This window comes from Ooceraea biroi, chromosome 12 (assembly GCF_003672135.1).
Source record: "Ooceraea biroi isolate clonal line C1 chromosome 12, Obir_v5.4, whole genome shotgun sequence".
NCBI lineage: Eukaryota > Metazoa > Arthropoda > Insecta > Hymenoptera > Formicidae > Ooceraea > Ooceraea biroi.
The window spans coordinates 9,915,106-9,932,076 of NC_039517.1; the positions used below are offsets into that span (position 1 = coordinate 9,915,106).

The window sequence follows — 16,971 nt, forward strand, 5'->3', positions numbered from 1 at the left end:
TTCTGCCTCAACACAAATTAGACATGGCGAATGGCGGTCTATCTTCACGCAATCCGAGGCGCGAGTGCAAACCTTGAGGGCGTATCGCGTTTGGTTGTAGTAAATATAACCTCAACCGTGTATATTGGTGGTATTTGTTTGCAATACATTTTCTTTTCGATATGACTAAGTCGTGCGCGGTGCCGAACTGCAAAACGGGATATAAAAGTATAAAACAAAAGTGCTCCGTTTTTAAAGTGCCAAGAAACGTTGAACAATTTAAAAAATGGCAAGTAGCAATCTCTGGCATTGAATTGAAGCAATCGCAATTCGTTTGCGAGAAGCACTTTGAAGAACAATACATTCTAAGAAAATGGATAAAACGCGACTGCGATGGTCGAATTATTGCTCAAGTAAGTTTATTCATTTTATGCGTATCTCCAGAAAGAACAGCGTTATACAGGGTGTTCATAAACATGTGGGACACGCTGGGACACGCTTTAAGAACGGATGGGGGACACAAAACAATCAAAAAAGTTCATACAAACATATGTCGTGTTTGACATTGCTTTTGAGATGCAGTCCTTGAAGCATTCCACATGTTTATGAATACCCTGTATATGTAAAATGTTCTATTCGCGTTCTGTTTTGCGTTTATGCTACTACTCATAGCTTTCAGTGAATGTCACTGTAATCCTTTGTACATTGATTTCAGGTTCCCTATGTGCATCCAAAGCTAGCCAAGTCAGCAGTTCCAACAGTATTCGACAGCCCTACTGAGATGGAACAAGGTGTCTCAAAATTTCAAGAATCTCAGTGTAAGTGTCTATGCATTAGATACTTTTAATTGTGATGCATCATATTTTGATTGATTTTTCATCAAGAATCTTGTAAAGTTTTTTCATCACAAAAAGTCTTCTCATTTACTGAGAAAAGAAAGTAAATGGGTCAATTTGGGAGTCTGCCGAATAAATTTTGAATTCGGGCAACAAAAATTTCTTTGCCCGGACTAAAAACTGATGACAGCCGAAATAATTAGTCAGGATAACAAAGATGTTACTATCCTAACTAAATAATTAATTTTTTTTAGTGCAGGATAAGCTTGTCGAGCACAAGGTTGATTCGCCGCAAGAGTCCATTCAATGTAAGGTTCTTCCGCCGAAGGAGATTGTTGGTATCACATCAACTGTGCAAAATTATGCAGTAGTAGTAGTAGATTCAGTGCCTACAATGCCTACAGTGTCCACAGTGTGTGATAGAAATTTCGATATTTCAAACATCACAATCAACAATCGTATTAGTAAAGTGGCTACGACTAGTGAAAACGATTCTATCACCGTACCAAAATCGTGGGCTGTTACGGAATACAATGAAGAAGGAGGACAAAGCGTAGTCTTCTCACGTCTCGTAAAGATGTGTAGAAATAGTATGCAAATACCAGTACTAGAAAAAAGTATTATAGTTAAGACTGATAAAATACTTCACTACTACGTTCATGGGCGTCCCGTGGATCCAGAGAGATGTCAACTCCCTCCAGTTTTGGAAGACATTACATTGCTGCTGAACACTTTGGAAAGATTCAAAAACATGAATGTTTGTAATGGTCTAGGTGCTATCAACGTTCATCATTTGTCGGTTGATACTGCGTTTAAAGACTATGTTGAACGATGGCACGACAACAACTGTACGATGATCTCGAAACGGAAAAGATGTGATAGCTGCATAAAGAAGAAGAAACAAATAATGCAGAGGGAAGCGAGATTGAAGAAAACTCAAACATTAAAGCGTATACGCCGAATGTCAAATCCCATCGATCAAAAGAAGCTCATGACTTTACAGAAGAAGTATGTTTGTGAAAGGCGCGAAAAAAACAAAATCAAGCAATGCATACAATTAATAACTCAATCGTTGAAAGAAAAGGCCGACTAAATCTCTTCTATTCATGCCGATATGTTGGACGAAAAGTGTGCAAAATTGGACCTCTCAACTGCGCAACAGACAGAGCTCAGAGAAATCATCTCTGCTGCATCGAAGAAAGGTACGAAGAATCGTCGTTACTCAGATGAATGGATAATGCTATGCATTTTGATGAACATACGTTCACCGGGTGTTTACGAGTTTCTTCGGAAAAACAATGTTTTACCACTACCCTAGTAGGAGAACAATTCACAATTACTTCTTACTCATAGAAATGAACTACTTCGACAAACAGTTTGGGCAATTATTGAAAAAGTATTTAAACGATAAATCTCTGCAGCGACATTATGTACTTTTATTGGCTGAAATAGATTTGAGAAAGTCTGTGGCAGTCTGCTCAAGGAACTTAAGTTACGTTGATTTAACGGAATCGAAAAGTTCGATTTTAAATATATTTATTAACTGGAAAAGTCAACCAAGATAAGTTGGAGGTATTTATACCTTTCATAGGTATATGAATTGGGTGCATTACTTGGCTAGATATATACGCCACGGATTCTCTTCTCGTTACAGGAACTGAAGAATATTTACGGGTCGAAATCTGAGGAAAAAAGTGCTACGTATCCTCAACACGTTCAGAAAAAATTAAATGAGATTGTACAACCACACGACGATTGGGAAGCGGATAACATTATAGAACATAATAATCACGATCATGATTATGCTTTCTCCGAGACTCTCGATTGTAAAATACATACAATAAAATACAATATGTCAGGTTTTTTTATTTTAATATTAACTTTTTTCTGAAATTGCTTGAAATCTTAACAATCTGTTGATATGCGCCTTATAACAACTGTATTCTCTAACAATACTAACTATACTAACTACTAACTAGTAAAGAGAAAATTGTCAAGACTGACTATACATTAAAAATTACGTTATCATTCCAAGTGGAGCATTTATACTTTTCTCCTTTTTTCTTAATAGTTTGCATATTTATGACAAATATTATTTATTACATGTCACGCAGAGAGCTTCAATTTTTCAGCCACTGCTTGATTAGATCTTTTATTTGTATTCTAGCCTGTTTTAATTGAAGCGTGTCCTGTTCTGATGAAGGATACATATCTGCACAATGTGCAGTGCCTTTAAATAAATAAACAATTAATAAGCGATATGCATTTAAAAACCGATAAATGATATGTGTGAGATGTACCTATAGTACATCTAACTTACCGTCAATATTACTTACCGTTTATGAAAATGGCAGGTGCCTGTGGATTAGAAGAGTGCGTCATACCCAAGGGGTGCCAGGGATCGACAGAACCATGTACGAATACTACATTTGTCACTTGTAAATCCAATCCGCCGTACAAGGTATTCCTTCGGGAAGTAACTGTTTCTAATACGTTCATGTTGAAGCTGCAAATAAATTCTCTGGTTATTTTCGATGTATTACATTATAGTTTAGTGAGAACTCGAGTGAGAACAAACTCAGGCCCGAAGACATCGATGCATTGCTGTACGAAAAAGTCCACTGGGAAGGTGTCACTGAACAGTTTGGGACGTGCGGTTGAGGTCTGGAAGAATCCAAACTCCGTGCAAGTCTGGTACATCCATTGACGAGCTGCAAGTAGTATTTACGACTTGGCAGATTAATCAAATGTCCTTAATTGATAATTAAAAACAATTAAATATAAATTAATTTAAATTACCCCCTTCCGCTTGTTCACTGGCCCAGCTGACATTTCGGAGCTCGTGAATCATTTTGTCATATCTGTAATCCAAACATTTTTGCTCGGTAGCAGCCAGCAACATGTCGTTGACATAAGTAAGTCTATTAACGGGCATTGCTATCTTTTTATCCATCATTACATCACATATGGTTTCAATAGTGATATTAGCAGTCCGCGAGTTTTGACGATTGTCCTTGTTGTATTGCACAATGTTGGCCAAATTGCCTGCCAACGTTTCGTATAAATTGGCGATGTCCACTTTCTTTTTAGAATCGATTGGATCACACAAGCTGTCAAACATTACTCAGAGTATGTAACGGTATATAAACGGTATTATATATAACGATCACTGTTCTGAATCTTGAGAAATGAACTCACTTGAACATCGCTGCAAGTTGTTGCTGGCGCTCCATCAACATATTGTGGAATTGGCTGATAGCTTCTGCTACTGCGTCCACACACTTTTGAGAGTATTCTTTCAGAGCATTTTCGACAACGATATAATATTCTGCAACGTAAAATTATGAATAGACCTGTACATACGTCATATTTGCGGAAAATATTATAGTTATTATATCATGTTACTTTGAAAATCAATTTTCGCCAGCAATGGTCCACTGGAAGACACAGCTCCATGCACCAAGTGTGTATATTTAACGCGCATCCAAGCGGCCAGAGATCCACCGTATGATCCCCCAAATGCAATCCATTTTGTATCTTTCGAGAAGTTGTACCGAACGTTCATACTTTCAATGAAGTTTGCTACGTCTCCCAATGCTACTTCTGAGCTCAAGAAAGTCAGATTGTTTAAGCTAAGATCTCTGTAAGTGTGTTTGAAATATGATGTAAATTTTTTCGTGTTTTTACTTTCTTCTATTTAACTGCTCATATTCCACTCACGCAATAGGATGACTTTTTCCATAATAACGATGCTCCAGATAGAAGCACATAGCTCCAAGCTCTTTGGCATATTCGATCCACTGACCTTTTACTATCCACATGGGATTTATGAAACCTTCAGCACCAATCATTAAAAATATTGGGCCATTGGGTTTGTAAAAGTTAGAGTTCACAAAATATCTCTAGAAAGAGGTAATTATGTATAAGATTAATAAGGAGAAAAATAAATCGCTTAAAGAGGCAATAAAACTGATTTAAAAACGTCATTATAATATATATATAATGCATATTAAAAACTTTAATTGTATCTACCTGTTTCCAGACACGATGATCAAGTGGATTAAAGTGGTCCACGTTTTGTGTAAACCATTGCTCCTCAGGAAGCACATCTTTCTCGGAAGATAGAGTTGGCTCTTTTAAATTATCGTATCTACTTCGACCTCTCATAAAAGTACGCCATCCTGTACTGACAGTTATGATGGCTAATAGAGCCGATAATAACAGTAGAAATCTCATATTAAAGCCATTGGTGGATAAAATGCACTTCTGTAAGATACAGATAGATGTAACTTGTATCGAAGATCAAAGAGAAATATATGTAACGATTTACAGACTGAAACTGTTATTGACTGTTATACGCAGTTATACGTCTTATCGACTTGATAAGAATATTACGCCGTATTCGTGTCATAGTTCATACGTACTTTTTTTTCTTGCATAAATACATGTACTAATAATATAACACAATATTTTGGAAAAAAACGAGATAGGTGTGTCAATTGTATAAATACTTACAGATAAAATGAGGCAATAATTACACGTAAATTTCAGTTGCAATTTGAATCTCCAACAGGTTCACTTGCTTCACAAGTTGTAATATAAATGAGAGAGGCCAGTGAGGGTACGGTCTCATGGTGCGTAGGCGCAATGCGGAATAGAATAATCAGACTAATGACAGACATTCCGTCAATTGGATTCTACTGAAGTATATTTCCCATTGTCCAATGGAGCAGAATTCGCGAAAACGCAATTGGCACTTGTCACAAATCACAAGAGCCTTTCTGTAAATTTTTCTGTTGTCTCTATTGGAACAGCGTATATTATTATTGGCGTATATACGCACAGATTACGCTTCCGCGTTTTCCGCTGCATGGGACAGTAGAAACACAATTCATGCGGAATTACACATCATGCATATATTATCAAAAATTAATAAATGGTTACTCGGTTGACAGTGTAATAAAATACTCTTACAAAAGGAACAATTATTAAAAATATGGATTCCGAAAAATTCTTTATCTTTCATTTTCTCTATAAATTTTATAATGCCCAATTTCTTCACTTCTAGATAAGTATCTTTATCCAAAAGATACCAAGAACTCCCGCCTAATCTAATGTACCATTAGACCCGTATATGAAAGTAAATTAAAAGATAAATATTTAATTTTTAAATTCCTATAATTCAAATTTTTATTATTGCTTACTGAAGGTTTGTTGGCATTGTTTGCTAGTATGAGCATAAATTTTACTGTGGATTCTTCGCGGATATCGTTATTTGTATTTTTTGCAATCATATATGATCAAAGTAAAATACATTCATGGGGATTTCAATCCTTCAACCTTTTGATTCTTTGCGACCTAATCGATATTATATTATTCTCCACAATATATATTATATTCAACCCAATCAGAAGAAAATATTCTTATATCGGAATAAGAATTGAAATAAAAATTCTATAATTAAAAACATTAATAAAATACATATAAAAATTAAGTTAAGATAGTTATAGTCATTTATTGAAACGGACAAAAGTAGTTCGACCTTGTTATGTTATCGCAGTCTACACGCTAATTAATTAATTAATTAACTTTAATCACACTGTCGTTGTCTTTCTTCTATCATGGAGACGTACTGTACCGTACGGTGTGATTTTCGGCCTTTGTCTAACTTTCGTTATATGCACATAGTGAGGAACAGAACCAAGAATCGTGGACAGAGCGTGTTACCACGCGGATATTTAGTGGATATTGGCTACGTAGTTCAATGTTCACGTTTTGTGAACATAGAGGCGCTGACTAGGCGTAACAAATTTCTTATTCCATAACTTGCACTGCAATCGTACTGTGCGACCAGTGTTTAAAAATGGCGAGGCACTCAGTATTGTTTTGTATTATTGACGCGGCGAGAATGAGGAGTATTATTGCAATTGCGCGTGTCCACTGATTTAAGCATCGTTATCGCTGCGTCGCCTGTGTATTAAAGCGAAACATGGTTTCCCCCGTTATCGTTTGCGTTACGTCGTTGGCTGTTATCAGCTTGGGAGTTGTTATGGACTGGAGCTGCGTTCACTGTTGTTACCTTTACGTTATTTTAACTTGCTCCTGCCTACTAGTCGGCCCGCTGATCATGATCCTGATCAACATAGCTCTCTCGCCCAAGCACCAGACTGGCTCTGGCACCGTTAGAACCATCGCGGAGATGGATGCCTTCCGTAACATGTTGATGGTACGTGCTCTGCACTCTGCGAGTGATACGAGTAAGATATAATGAATTGAAGAGTGCGATAATCATTATTTCAGAAAGGATACGAGCCGAAGTCGGCCAACATTAGGAAGCACATGCGTTATCCCATGGTCTTCACTCGTCTAGTGGATGGTGCTTTGCAGAACCTCCTAGATTTGACCTTTCAGGACTTTGTCGGTTCTTGGCTGCATGATCTGTCCTTTGGATCGGAACAGCTCATAGACAATATGAAGCAGGATGTGTGGGGTGCCATACAGAGCCTCCACGATCGCCTGTCGCGCGTCGATCACACGAAATTGGTGGTCTGCAACATAGTAAACAAGCTCACCTTCCACTTTGAAAAGATCAGGATAGCGCAGGCTGCTTCGTGAGTTCTCCCTCTTGTTGAAGTATTCAAGGAAGACGAGGAGCGATTCGTGCATTAAAGCCGCCATGATTCGTTTGTCGCACGCAGGTCGGAAGGAGAGGATCCCGTATTTATCCTGTCGGCGCATCTGATGTCACCCGTGGCCGAATTGGAGTACCTGAGGAAGATCAGCGAGCTTTATATTCTATTTTTGTTACCACGTAGTTACTCCCTCTCCCCGGTGAAGTTTCTCCTAAGAGAAGTCCTCACGTGCAAAAGTAAGTCGTTACGTGCACGAAAAGCAAATTCAATAAATATTTCTTAGACTCATCTCCCTCCAAATGTCAGTTCTAAAGCCAGCGATAGACCTAATCACGGATCCCGATTATATCAACCAGAAGATTCTGACTTACATCGACCAGCAGCAGCTCGCCGAGGCGATGCACAGGAAGACGTACGAGTACGCGGAATCCTTCGAGGACTTCATCCGCATGGTCAAAGGCACGAGGGATTTGGAGGTTCTCAAACATATCAGATACAATATCGTCACCGAGATCATGCAAGCGACCACGATCCAGAACGTCAAGCGTGCTCAAGGCTTGGATCCCGAGAGCAACACGCTCGGCAACTCCGACGCCGTTCGGGCGAGGAAGCTCAAGCGGTACATCAGCCAGCTGACGTACGCGAAGAACACGTGCGAGTGCCACATGCAGACGCTGGGATGGGACGGATATCTGCCTCAGGTTACACACATAGAGACGATATAGCTTATCGCGAACGGGTAAAAACGGTTCGCACCTCACGACGGGCGTCTTTCAGGAAACGGAGGTATGCGACGCCGCCGAGGTCACGGAAGGCAGGATACTCCCGCTGCAGGCGATCTTGGACAACGTGATCGGTCGACGTTACCTATCCCAGTTCCTGGAGCAGGTCGCCAGCCAGGGATTGATTGGCTACTGGGCGGCGGTGCAGGAATTGCGCGCCGCGGATCGCTCCAACTGGCATCAGCTGGGAGCCGAGATCTTTTACACTTATATCAGATCACCCACTGCCGAGATCAAGGTGGACAAGAACGTCCGAAAGCGAATGGAGGCTTTCCTGTTGGGCGATACGGGACCCAATGTGTTCTATGAGGTGCAGGACAGCGTTGTCAAGACGCTTCAAGAAAAGTACTATCCGTCGTTCCTCGTCAGTGAGCAGTATAAGACTATGCAGGAGGCGCTGCTCAACGAGAGGGCAGAGGGTCAGTGCAATAAATTTAGAAAATTGAGAGTCGGTTTTACAGAATTATAGAAATTTTTTCGAATTTTATATTTTGGATATTAATGTAACAGAAATAATAATAAATAATTTTATTACAAGGTCTGGTTGAAGATCGTGAAATCGTCGATGGTACGCTGTCCGAGTCCTCGACCTTGCTGGTTGGCGAACGCTCGAATTATGCTCGTAGCAAGCTGGACCAGCTACAGGAGAAACTGAACAACAAGATGCAAGCTCTGCAAGCGCTCAAATCGTCCCTGAAGCCCGAGAGCAAAGTACTGAGCATACTGGCGAAGGAGGTTGAGTGGCTGCAGGGCGAGAAGCGGCAGTTGGAGGCGCACTTAAACCACACGGAAATGTGGGCGGAACATTTGGGCCACTGGAGAGCCGACGTGCAAAGCGCGGAGGTATGATTCACGATCCAGCATAAATATTTCACTTTCATAATAGAAAATCCTGTAACTTCGTTATCGAACAGATGCCGGATAACGGGGACCCACCGCAGTTCGTACTGGTTGTCCACATGGCGGAGAACGAGGACAACGACGAGAGCATATCCAGCGGATGGGTGGTGTTGAGAAAGCTGCAGGACTTCCAAGACCTCCACAGAAAGTTACGCCAATTGTGCTCAAACGTTAAGAACTTGGATTTGCCCTCGCAGCCTCTAAAGTTCTTTGGGAAGTCCGACAAAAATACTCTCGACAAGGCTAAGATGCAGATTCAAAAATACTTGAATGTATGGGTGTTACGTAACTATAAATTTACTTTTCTATATCGACAGTTAACATTACTCCTGAATCCTTGCAGTTTGTCTTGGAAGACGAGAGGCTCAATCAAAGCGAGGCGCTCTACGCCTTTCTCAGCCCAAGCTCGGAGCATCTCAAGGCCGTGATACCGTCCCCCAAGAAGTCTCGCTTTTCCCTGTCCACGTTATTCAAAACGTACGCGTCATCAGTCTCGTTGCATGACCATCGATCCCTTTACTGATCTCGTGAATTTCAATGACAGATCTGTCGGCAACAACGATCCGCGCGACAAAGAGGAGGAGGAGGATTACTCGCTGTTGCTGGACGACAGCGAGACAGGCCGTACCGGTACGGACAATTATCTGAGTGCCAGCAAGGACGCGATCGCGGAACCGCTGTACACGCTCCTGGGCGAAGTCTTCGATCTGCGAGGAGTGTTCCGCTGGCTCAGACGATCTCTCATCACCTTCGTGCAGATCACTTACGGGCGCACGATAAACAGGTGAGACTCAAAGATGAACTTTACACAAAACATTTTACACGAGGCAAGATTTCTGTAGACACTTTAGGGGTACTTTATTTTTTATAAATATTTTATAAATAATTTTTAATACTTTGTTGTTATAATTGTTACAAAGCAACGGGCATGTTTTCCGAAGAGCGTTAACGCATCGTATCGATTCGCAGACAAATCAGAGATACCGTCGCATGGGTGTTCTCGGAGCCGATGCTTCACTATTACATACAATTGTTCACGAAGTCGTGGTGGCCGAACGGCCAGCTCGTGTCCGAGACCGTTCTGCGTACCGACGAGGAGAAGCTGAAGACGCGGGGCGAGGCACGCCGGCAGTTTCTCAACAACGTACCTGAAGTACTGACGAATCTGGTGGGGGCGCAGAGCGCTCAACGCGGCGCGATCAAGGTCTTCGATTCTCTGCAGAACGTGAATCTGAACAAGCAGTTGTTCTACGTAAGTAGTCGCTCGCGTCCGTTAAATCACAATTAATTCGCTTGGGTCAATCTATTTTTCTTTTTTTACTCCAATTTCTCTTTTACAGGATATATTCGAAGTATTGATGTACGAGATATTTCCGGAACTGCAGCGCAAACAGAGTTCCCTGACGAAATAAATCATCAATGTGACGTATCGACGAGTACGCAATCCCGTAAATTCCAATTCGATTCCATCCCTCTCCGGAGCACCTTTTTGTTCACGCAATGTCCACGAAATAAATTCGAAAGTAAGCGAACGCTCACGGCCGACATCGTCGAGAGACGGACACTCGCGCGCGTATCTCTAATGCGAAGACACGCGGTACATAAATAGCACGCACCATGAATTAACATTCCTAAATATATATATATATATATATATATATATATATTACTTTCTCATACGCAATCGGAATATCTTTGCAGGACATAACAAATGTATATATCGTATATGCACATCTCACAGTTAACGATATCCGGGAGAAACGAGCAACGGCTTAAAGCGTTTTATAGTTACCGCAAAATTGATACGAACGTATACGTCTAAATTAACGATTTCTTTACGTAGCAATAAAGAGAATCGAGTGAAGCATTACGGCGTTATTATGCGAAATGACTGATATCAGGGATAGAGGAATGTTAACTCCACATGTTCTCATTTCGTTTTCAATTTTAATCGTCATATAAGGATATAAAGTATAAACAATTGGCGCACATGCGGTTTCAACAGCATTATGATATCTCGTATCTCTATAATACACGTTTAATACTTTCTAATAATCTCTCGTAGCGGGGGTATACCTTACACAATAATTAATACGAGGTACCTATGTCTGTCGCTTTGCAACGGAAGCGGAACTTGCGTATCCGAGAAAGAGAGAGAGAGAGAGAAAATAAATTATGTACAAGCGAGTTTTATTAAAGCTAGATTTGGCTGGACGCGAAAACGTACTATTTAAATAATCTCGTAAACGTATTATTTAAATAAATAATAACTAACTAACGAGCGGGAGAGAGCGACTGAAAGTAAAGCAATGGACGTATATAAATTGATAAGGGCGATCGTCTCTCTTTGCAAACGCGATCGAGATAAATCGCGTAAAAAACGTCTGGCTCTTGCGAGTATCGATTTTACGGTAACTATAATAACTCGACGAAGTAGAAATTCTGCAAGTGAACACACGCGCGTGCTGTACTGGCATTCGAGGAACATATTCGGCACAGAGGCAACATTTGCATTTGACAAACCGACAAACGGAGTGCGGGAACAAGCGACAGAGATACGCATCTTTGAAGGTATACAAACGTATATTAATGCGGGCTTACGCTTCTCTCCGCGACATTAAAAATAGCGATTGTTATCGTAAAGGAGCTGAACGTATTCGTTTACCTTACAAGGACCGCGACCGGGCCGGACGTCGCGAGTGACGGAGTCTCGCGGCTCCGCAATCCTGCCCGTCCGCGGAAATATAAACGACCTACTCTCACTTGTACCGTGCAATAGAAATACTGCTAAGTTTCTCAGTAACGCTGACTAGATAAGTTACAAGCGATTTCGAGGAATAGAAAGAGCATTCCGAGAGGAACAGACGAAATAGTATACAGAAGATGTCGATCTATTATCGGTCCAAGAGGATCGATCCACTATCTGGTAGTAATCTCTCTCCTTCCGCTACGTAAGACGTTTCTCGTATAGTACGTACTTTCTTTAACGATACTTAAAGACCGATCTAAAAACGTTAAAATGCAGGAAAAACTGTGAATAGGTTTGTAAACGGTACTTAGCAAGTAATGAATATGTCTTGTCTTTATACAGGGTCGCGTCTGTGTCCGTTCGAATCACAGTGTATCCCGATGGCGATATATAATCGACTGACTAGGCGAACCTCGTTCTCTATCACCTTTGTCGTACATACAACGTAGGGGAGACTGCGGTGTTCGAGATACGCTACTTTTGATTTGTCCAATTGATTCTCGCGATTCCTTCTCTTTGGTTTCTCATTTCGAGCTTAGATTACATCCGTCGATCGTTCAATTAGATTCCGGATTCCCGATAGTATCACGGAAATAAATGCACGATGTCACGATACGTATCTCATAGGAGGCACAATCTCCCCTAAAGCGCGTAAAGAAAGAAAAACTCAAAGTACTTCCTCCTCCGTTTACTTGGCAGTGAACTCGGGCCAGTAATTTACGTAGTAACGATGCGTCAATCCTTCGAACAGCCTGTCCAGCCACATCGGTAACCCGTCCAAAAGATTCTCCTGATATAAAATGTTGTTTCCACCCTGCGAAGAAAAAATATGCGTGTACAATTTGGTATCGATGAAACTTGCTGGGGCTCGGCAGAACTCTCAATCGCGCGTACCTCGTCCTGAGATTGATCGGATTCGTTGGAACTCTCGAAACCGATGAAAGCGCCGGCCTCCGGGTCGTCCGATTTTTCGGCAAATTGTTTGGTCATCCTCTCGATACGCTACGCGATATAATACAACAAATGTTAGACAGAAGACGCAACGTTTCGCTTGAAGGCATCCCGATACGCACTAGCGGATCCTAATGTCGATAATAGGGGGGGGGGAGGGGGAGATTGACAAACGTATTTGGTTTAATATTTTTCTAGTATCACGCTTAGCTTTTACTTCAGGATCAATGACAAGGACGTGGTGACACTTCTGATCCCATTTTATTTTTGATAAATTTTTGCAAACCAATTCAGCAAAACTGATTTCTTTATTTGGAAGGGGAGGGAGGGGGGTTTAACCCGAAAACCACCCCCCAGGATCCGCCAGTGCCGATACGTACCTTGGAACCTTTACCCTTGGTGCATTCTGGATGTTTGGCGTGGTACATGCAGAAGTACCTTCGGTGCCCGTTCAACGAGAGCACCGTGCCTACGCAGTTCTTGGCGTTTATGTTTAGTTCCTTCTGATCGAATAAAGTGAGAGACAATAATTTCTTGTACCAGTCGAGACCTTTTTCCAGCGACATGTGTCCGAACATGAGTGTCTTATTCTTCCTGGGTGACGAAAAGTGACTGAGTTATTACATGACAATTTGCTGTTGTATATTTTAACTTGATCGTATCGCTAAAATTTAAAATCCGAGACAACAAAAATATAGGCAGGACGCACCTATAAGGCCACACAGCTTTGTGAAAAGCCGGTAACAGCTTCAGTCGACTCTGAGCGTCGACCAGCAGAATAACGGTCCGGCATCCGGGTTTTAAGAGCCGGACCAATCCGTTGTACTTCTCCGCGCGTAACTCGTGCAACCGTAGTTGCGGCTGCGACGGAAGTGACTTCGCATTGTCCTTGCACTGGGCACGTTCCGCTTGGACACTCGCTTCCTCTAGCTTGCTGCGTGTCAGAAGTCAAACACATTAATCGATAGGTATATTTACAAGAAATACTTTTGTTGAATAATATATTTGAAACGTTATTTGCGCGCAAGAAATCAATTTTATGGTTAATATAACATGCTTCAATTATTAGTTAAGAATTAACTAATAATTCTACTCACACTAGGTATGACATTCCGTACCCTGCAACTCCGATTAGCATGAGAGTCGCTAGTACCGATAGCAGAGGCAAAATTTGCTCTTTTGTCAGATTATCTGATATATAATCTACCGCTAATAATGCCCTTCCTATTAGCCTGTCTACGGTACCCTGAAAAATCGAGGTAATTGAAGTGCAAATATTAACGCATCCACATAGATGGTCTAATAATAATTTGCGCGACTCAGAAAAAAATTGCGATCACTATCCTTTAGAAGTGTAGGTACCTGTGCGTGTTCGTCCTCTAATTCACCTACAACCGCGGCGTACGGTAAAGCTTCAGTTGCGCGCAGTAGCTTCTGTATAGTTTTCTCTAAATGCCTACGCGTCTCGTTCCATACACGATCGTCTTGAGCGGCCTCGATCCATCCATTTGGAAGCCACTCGTACTTGAGGTGGTTCGCGTCCCGTCTCCAGATAATGACGATATGTAACAACGGTTCCATCGGACTGCCCTCACCGGCTGACAGCGCTGACACGAAGTCAGGCTGCGTGTCTTTGAACACGTATGCGTATCTGACGCGTTCCGTGCTGCAAGTGGCATTATTAATGAAAAAGAAATTCAGAATTCGTATAAAAGAATAATATAATAATAATAATAAAAAAACTAGAATAAATTGATAAAATAACAAAATTATTTATTACAGATTATAAATACCTGTAAGAAGATTCTAATGCCGCTAGTCTAAATTTATGCCTAGCCGCGTCGTGTAAAGGGCTATTTTGTTGCGATATCAGAACGGCGCACAAGCGTTTCTGCGGTCTCAGCCACTCGGGTGGACATATCGAGTCCAGCATGGCTTGATTCGAGAGCCTTGGTAACACGAGGAACTTATTGTTGCCGATAACGTTGTGCATGGTCTCACTAGAGATGTCTTTCATACTGACCGACGCCATGGGCTTCTCGGAGTTCTCATTGAAGAGCAGCACAGTGTCCAACTCTCCCGAGATCTTGTATTTCGACGTTATATTCTCAGTCTCGGGTATACCGATCTGTGAAAAATATTAAAAATAATTAAATATTAAAATAGTACGGCTGAGGAAAAAAGAAAGTTTGAAATGATCCAATATTAATTATCGTTTACCTGCACGAAGCCGAAAGCAACTCGATCTCTGTAGTAAAAAGACGTAAGCAAATAGCGCAGTCGGATGAAGTCTCTCTTCTCGAATATCAACGCGCGAATTCGATTATCCGTCCATCCTGACAGGAAATTCTCTACGTTCGCATTACTAACGCTACTTATTAATTTATACGGTAGCCTACTTCGTACAAATTCTGCAAACAAATATAATATTCGTCGGTCAGTCAGCGGTTGGTCAAGATCTTTGGGCGAAATTACAGAGGCAGTACGGTACGCCAACAGCGAACAAACGTACCAACAATTTTCTGTATGCTAAACAGAGATTCTTTATAAACGCTGGTGCGCCCGTCCACGGTGATGACAAGACAGGGAAGCGAGTGAATGCCGAGCCGCCTCGCGAGAATGGACTCTTTCTCGGCGTGCGCGGTCGCCAGACCGAGTCCGAGAGGCTCTATCTCGTCGATCAGTCGCCTCCAAGTGGGCTCCACTTGCAGACACGCGATGCACCAGTCGGAATAAAACAGGACCAAGTACGGCATACGGTATGTTTTGGGTACTATCACATTTTCGAACGATCTGCAATTCACAGGATACTTCTGATGCTCTCAGTATTCATAACGGCGAATTAAATTAGTCGGAGTTCGCTCGAAGTGGCCCCGAATCGCAGAAACACATACCGATACGTGATGCTCATCTTGTGGAACAGCGTGATGTCTCTATTCTGATAATGGAACTTAAAATTACCGGCGAACAATTCTTCTAGTGGATCGAGAACGTTAAAGTGGCTATTGTCCCTCCTCTGCCTAGGGAGACCCTCGTCGGTGATCCCATGGTTATCAAACTTCCTCCTTCTCTCCGGATCTGTTAGAAGCTAAAAGATTCGACGACGTAATCAACAGTGGCATTCCTCCAGTCATTTCATGCGCAGAACGTTTCCTCGGGTAAGATAAAAAACGTACCTCGTAAGCTTTCGTTATTTCTACAAACTTGTCCTCTGCCATTGGGTGATCAGTTTTATCCGGGTGCCTGAGGAAGACGACGTTTACTGAGACACTTTACGTTCAGGCTAGAACTATCTACAATTTGTCGTAGATATTCTAACTCGGAGGAAAGCCTTAAATGCACTGCGACTCACCATTCTTTGACGAGATGCTTGTACGCTTTTCGAATGGTCTGCACGGTCGCATGCCTCGGTACACCCAGTATCTTGTAAGGATCACCTAGCGTGTCGGCTGCGAGGACGGCCGACGGTGTCAGCTGGAGAATCACGAGAAGGGTCAGCAGCAGGAACGTGTACCTCATTAATGGAGCGACGCTGTTGCTCCTCGTGGCGTCGCCGGCTGGTCGGTTGCTCGTCGACGCGCGAGTCATTAAAAAATCAATCAATGACATTATCCCGCGATAATCCTCACGGGGGTGTCTCCTTGGGCACCGCGCGAGACGGATTCGCTCGGCCGATCGCTCGCGAATTTATCGTTATTCGTGGTTACTTCAGCTACCTCTCGCGCTCGTCGCACACGGAATCAACGAGCATACTTTACGAGGATCATCGTCACCGCCTGTCGTCGCGTGGGGCGTCGATACACCTAGTCGGCGAGAGTATCCTCACATCACACTCCCGGAGCCACCGTTGCCACCATGTTGTCAAATTAGACACATATGGGCCAGCGCAGTGACGTATATATCTAGATGAGCACTCGTATCCATTACTGGAGCAGAGAGAGAGGTTGGCAATTTAGGAAAGAGTGAGAGAGTCAAATTGTTCCTAGATCTTTTTCTCTCTGTCCTATAATATACACAAAATGTGGAAACATTAATCGTCGAGGTGTATAAAATAATATAAATATCGATTTTATATTGAAATTCATTATTTTATTTTTAGTTGGTCTGTTCTTCATAGCTGCGGTGCTGAACTGGTGTAATAA

General features: G+C 41.9%; 4 protein-coding genes across 6 annotated transcripts; 2 read left to right on the forward strand and 2 right to left on the reverse strand.

Annotated features, from left to right (window-relative positions):
* Window positions 1-32: 32 nt before the first annotated feature.
* Window positions 33-2,845, forward strand: LOC105287103. 2 transcript variants are annotated; one of them, XR_895392.3, is made up of 4 exons: window positions 33-392; window positions 695-797; window positions 1,070-2,017; window positions 2,470-2,845. XR_895392.3 is itself a non-coding variant. In XM_011352530.3 (3 exons), the coding sequence occupies exons 1-3, from the start codon at window positions 162-164 to the stop codon at window positions 1,906-1,908; spliced, it is 1,173 nt and encodes a 390-aa protein (XP_011350832.1). In that variant the 5' UTR covers window positions 33-161; the 3' UTR covers window positions 1,909-2,845. The 2 variants fall into 2 exon arrangements, 1 of the variants encoding a protein (XP_011350832.1); XM_011352530.3 differs by having other exon boundaries at window positions 1,070-2,845.
* On the reverse strand, window positions 2,665-5,481 carry LOC105287102 (putative serine protease K12H4.7). The gene is made up of 9 exons (XM_011352529.2): window positions 5,331-5,481; window positions 4,848-5,081; window positions 4,536-4,717; window positions 4,221-4,456; window positions 4,014-4,143; window positions 3,615-3,925; window positions 3,394-3,526; window positions 3,152-3,321; window positions 2,665-3,045 (listed from the first exon to the last, which is right to left on the reverse strand). Exons 2-9 carry the CDS (start codon window positions 5,049-5,051, stop codon window positions 2,936-2,938), a joined length of 1,476 nt encoding a protein of 491 aa, XP_011350831.1. The 5' UTR covers window positions 5,052-5,081; window positions 5,331-5,481; the 3' UTR covers window positions 2,665-2,935.
* A 1,133-nt stretch (window positions 5,482-6,614) lies between these two features.
* On the forward strand, window positions 6,615-10,558 carry LOC105287104 (sorting nexin-25). The gene is made up of 11 exons (XM_011352531.3): window positions 6,615-7,041; window positions 7,116-7,426; window positions 7,514-7,683; window positions 7,754-8,148; window positions 8,225-8,648; window positions 8,768-9,072; window positions 9,144-9,401; window positions 9,473-9,606; window positions 9,674-9,913; window positions 10,099-10,381; window positions 10,470-10,558. The coding sequence occupies exons 1-11, from the start codon at window positions 6,805-6,807 to the stop codon at window positions 10,539-10,541; spliced, it is 2,829 nt and encodes a 942-aa protein (XP_011350833.1). The 5' UTR covers window positions 6,615-6,804; the 3' UTR covers window positions 10,542-10,558.
* A 498-nt stretch (window positions 10,559-11,056) lies between these two features.
* Window positions 11,057-16,914, reverse strand: LOC105287107 (dnaJ homolog subfamily C member 16). 2 transcript variants are annotated; one of them, XM_026974282.1, is made up of 12 exons: window positions 16,182-16,438; window positions 16,006-16,072; window positions 15,724-15,917; window positions 15,342-15,622; window positions 15,050-15,240; window positions 14,623-14,957; window positions 14,192-14,495; window positions 13,927-14,075; window positions 13,539-13,763; window positions 13,210-13,423; window positions 12,773-12,880; window positions 11,057-12,692 (listed from the first exon to the last, which is right to left on the reverse strand). In XM_026974282.1, exons 1-12 carry the CDS (start codon window positions 16,436-16,438, stop codon window positions 12,567-12,569), a joined length of 2,451 nt encoding a protein of 816 aa, XP_026830083.1. In that variant the 3' UTR covers window positions 11,057-12,566. The 2 variants fall into 2 exon arrangements, with proteins under 2 accessions (XP_026830083.1, XP_026830082.1); XM_026974281.1 differs by having other exon boundaries at window positions 11,057-12,880; window positions 16,182-16,914.
* Window positions 16,915-16,971: the final 57 nt, after the last annotated feature.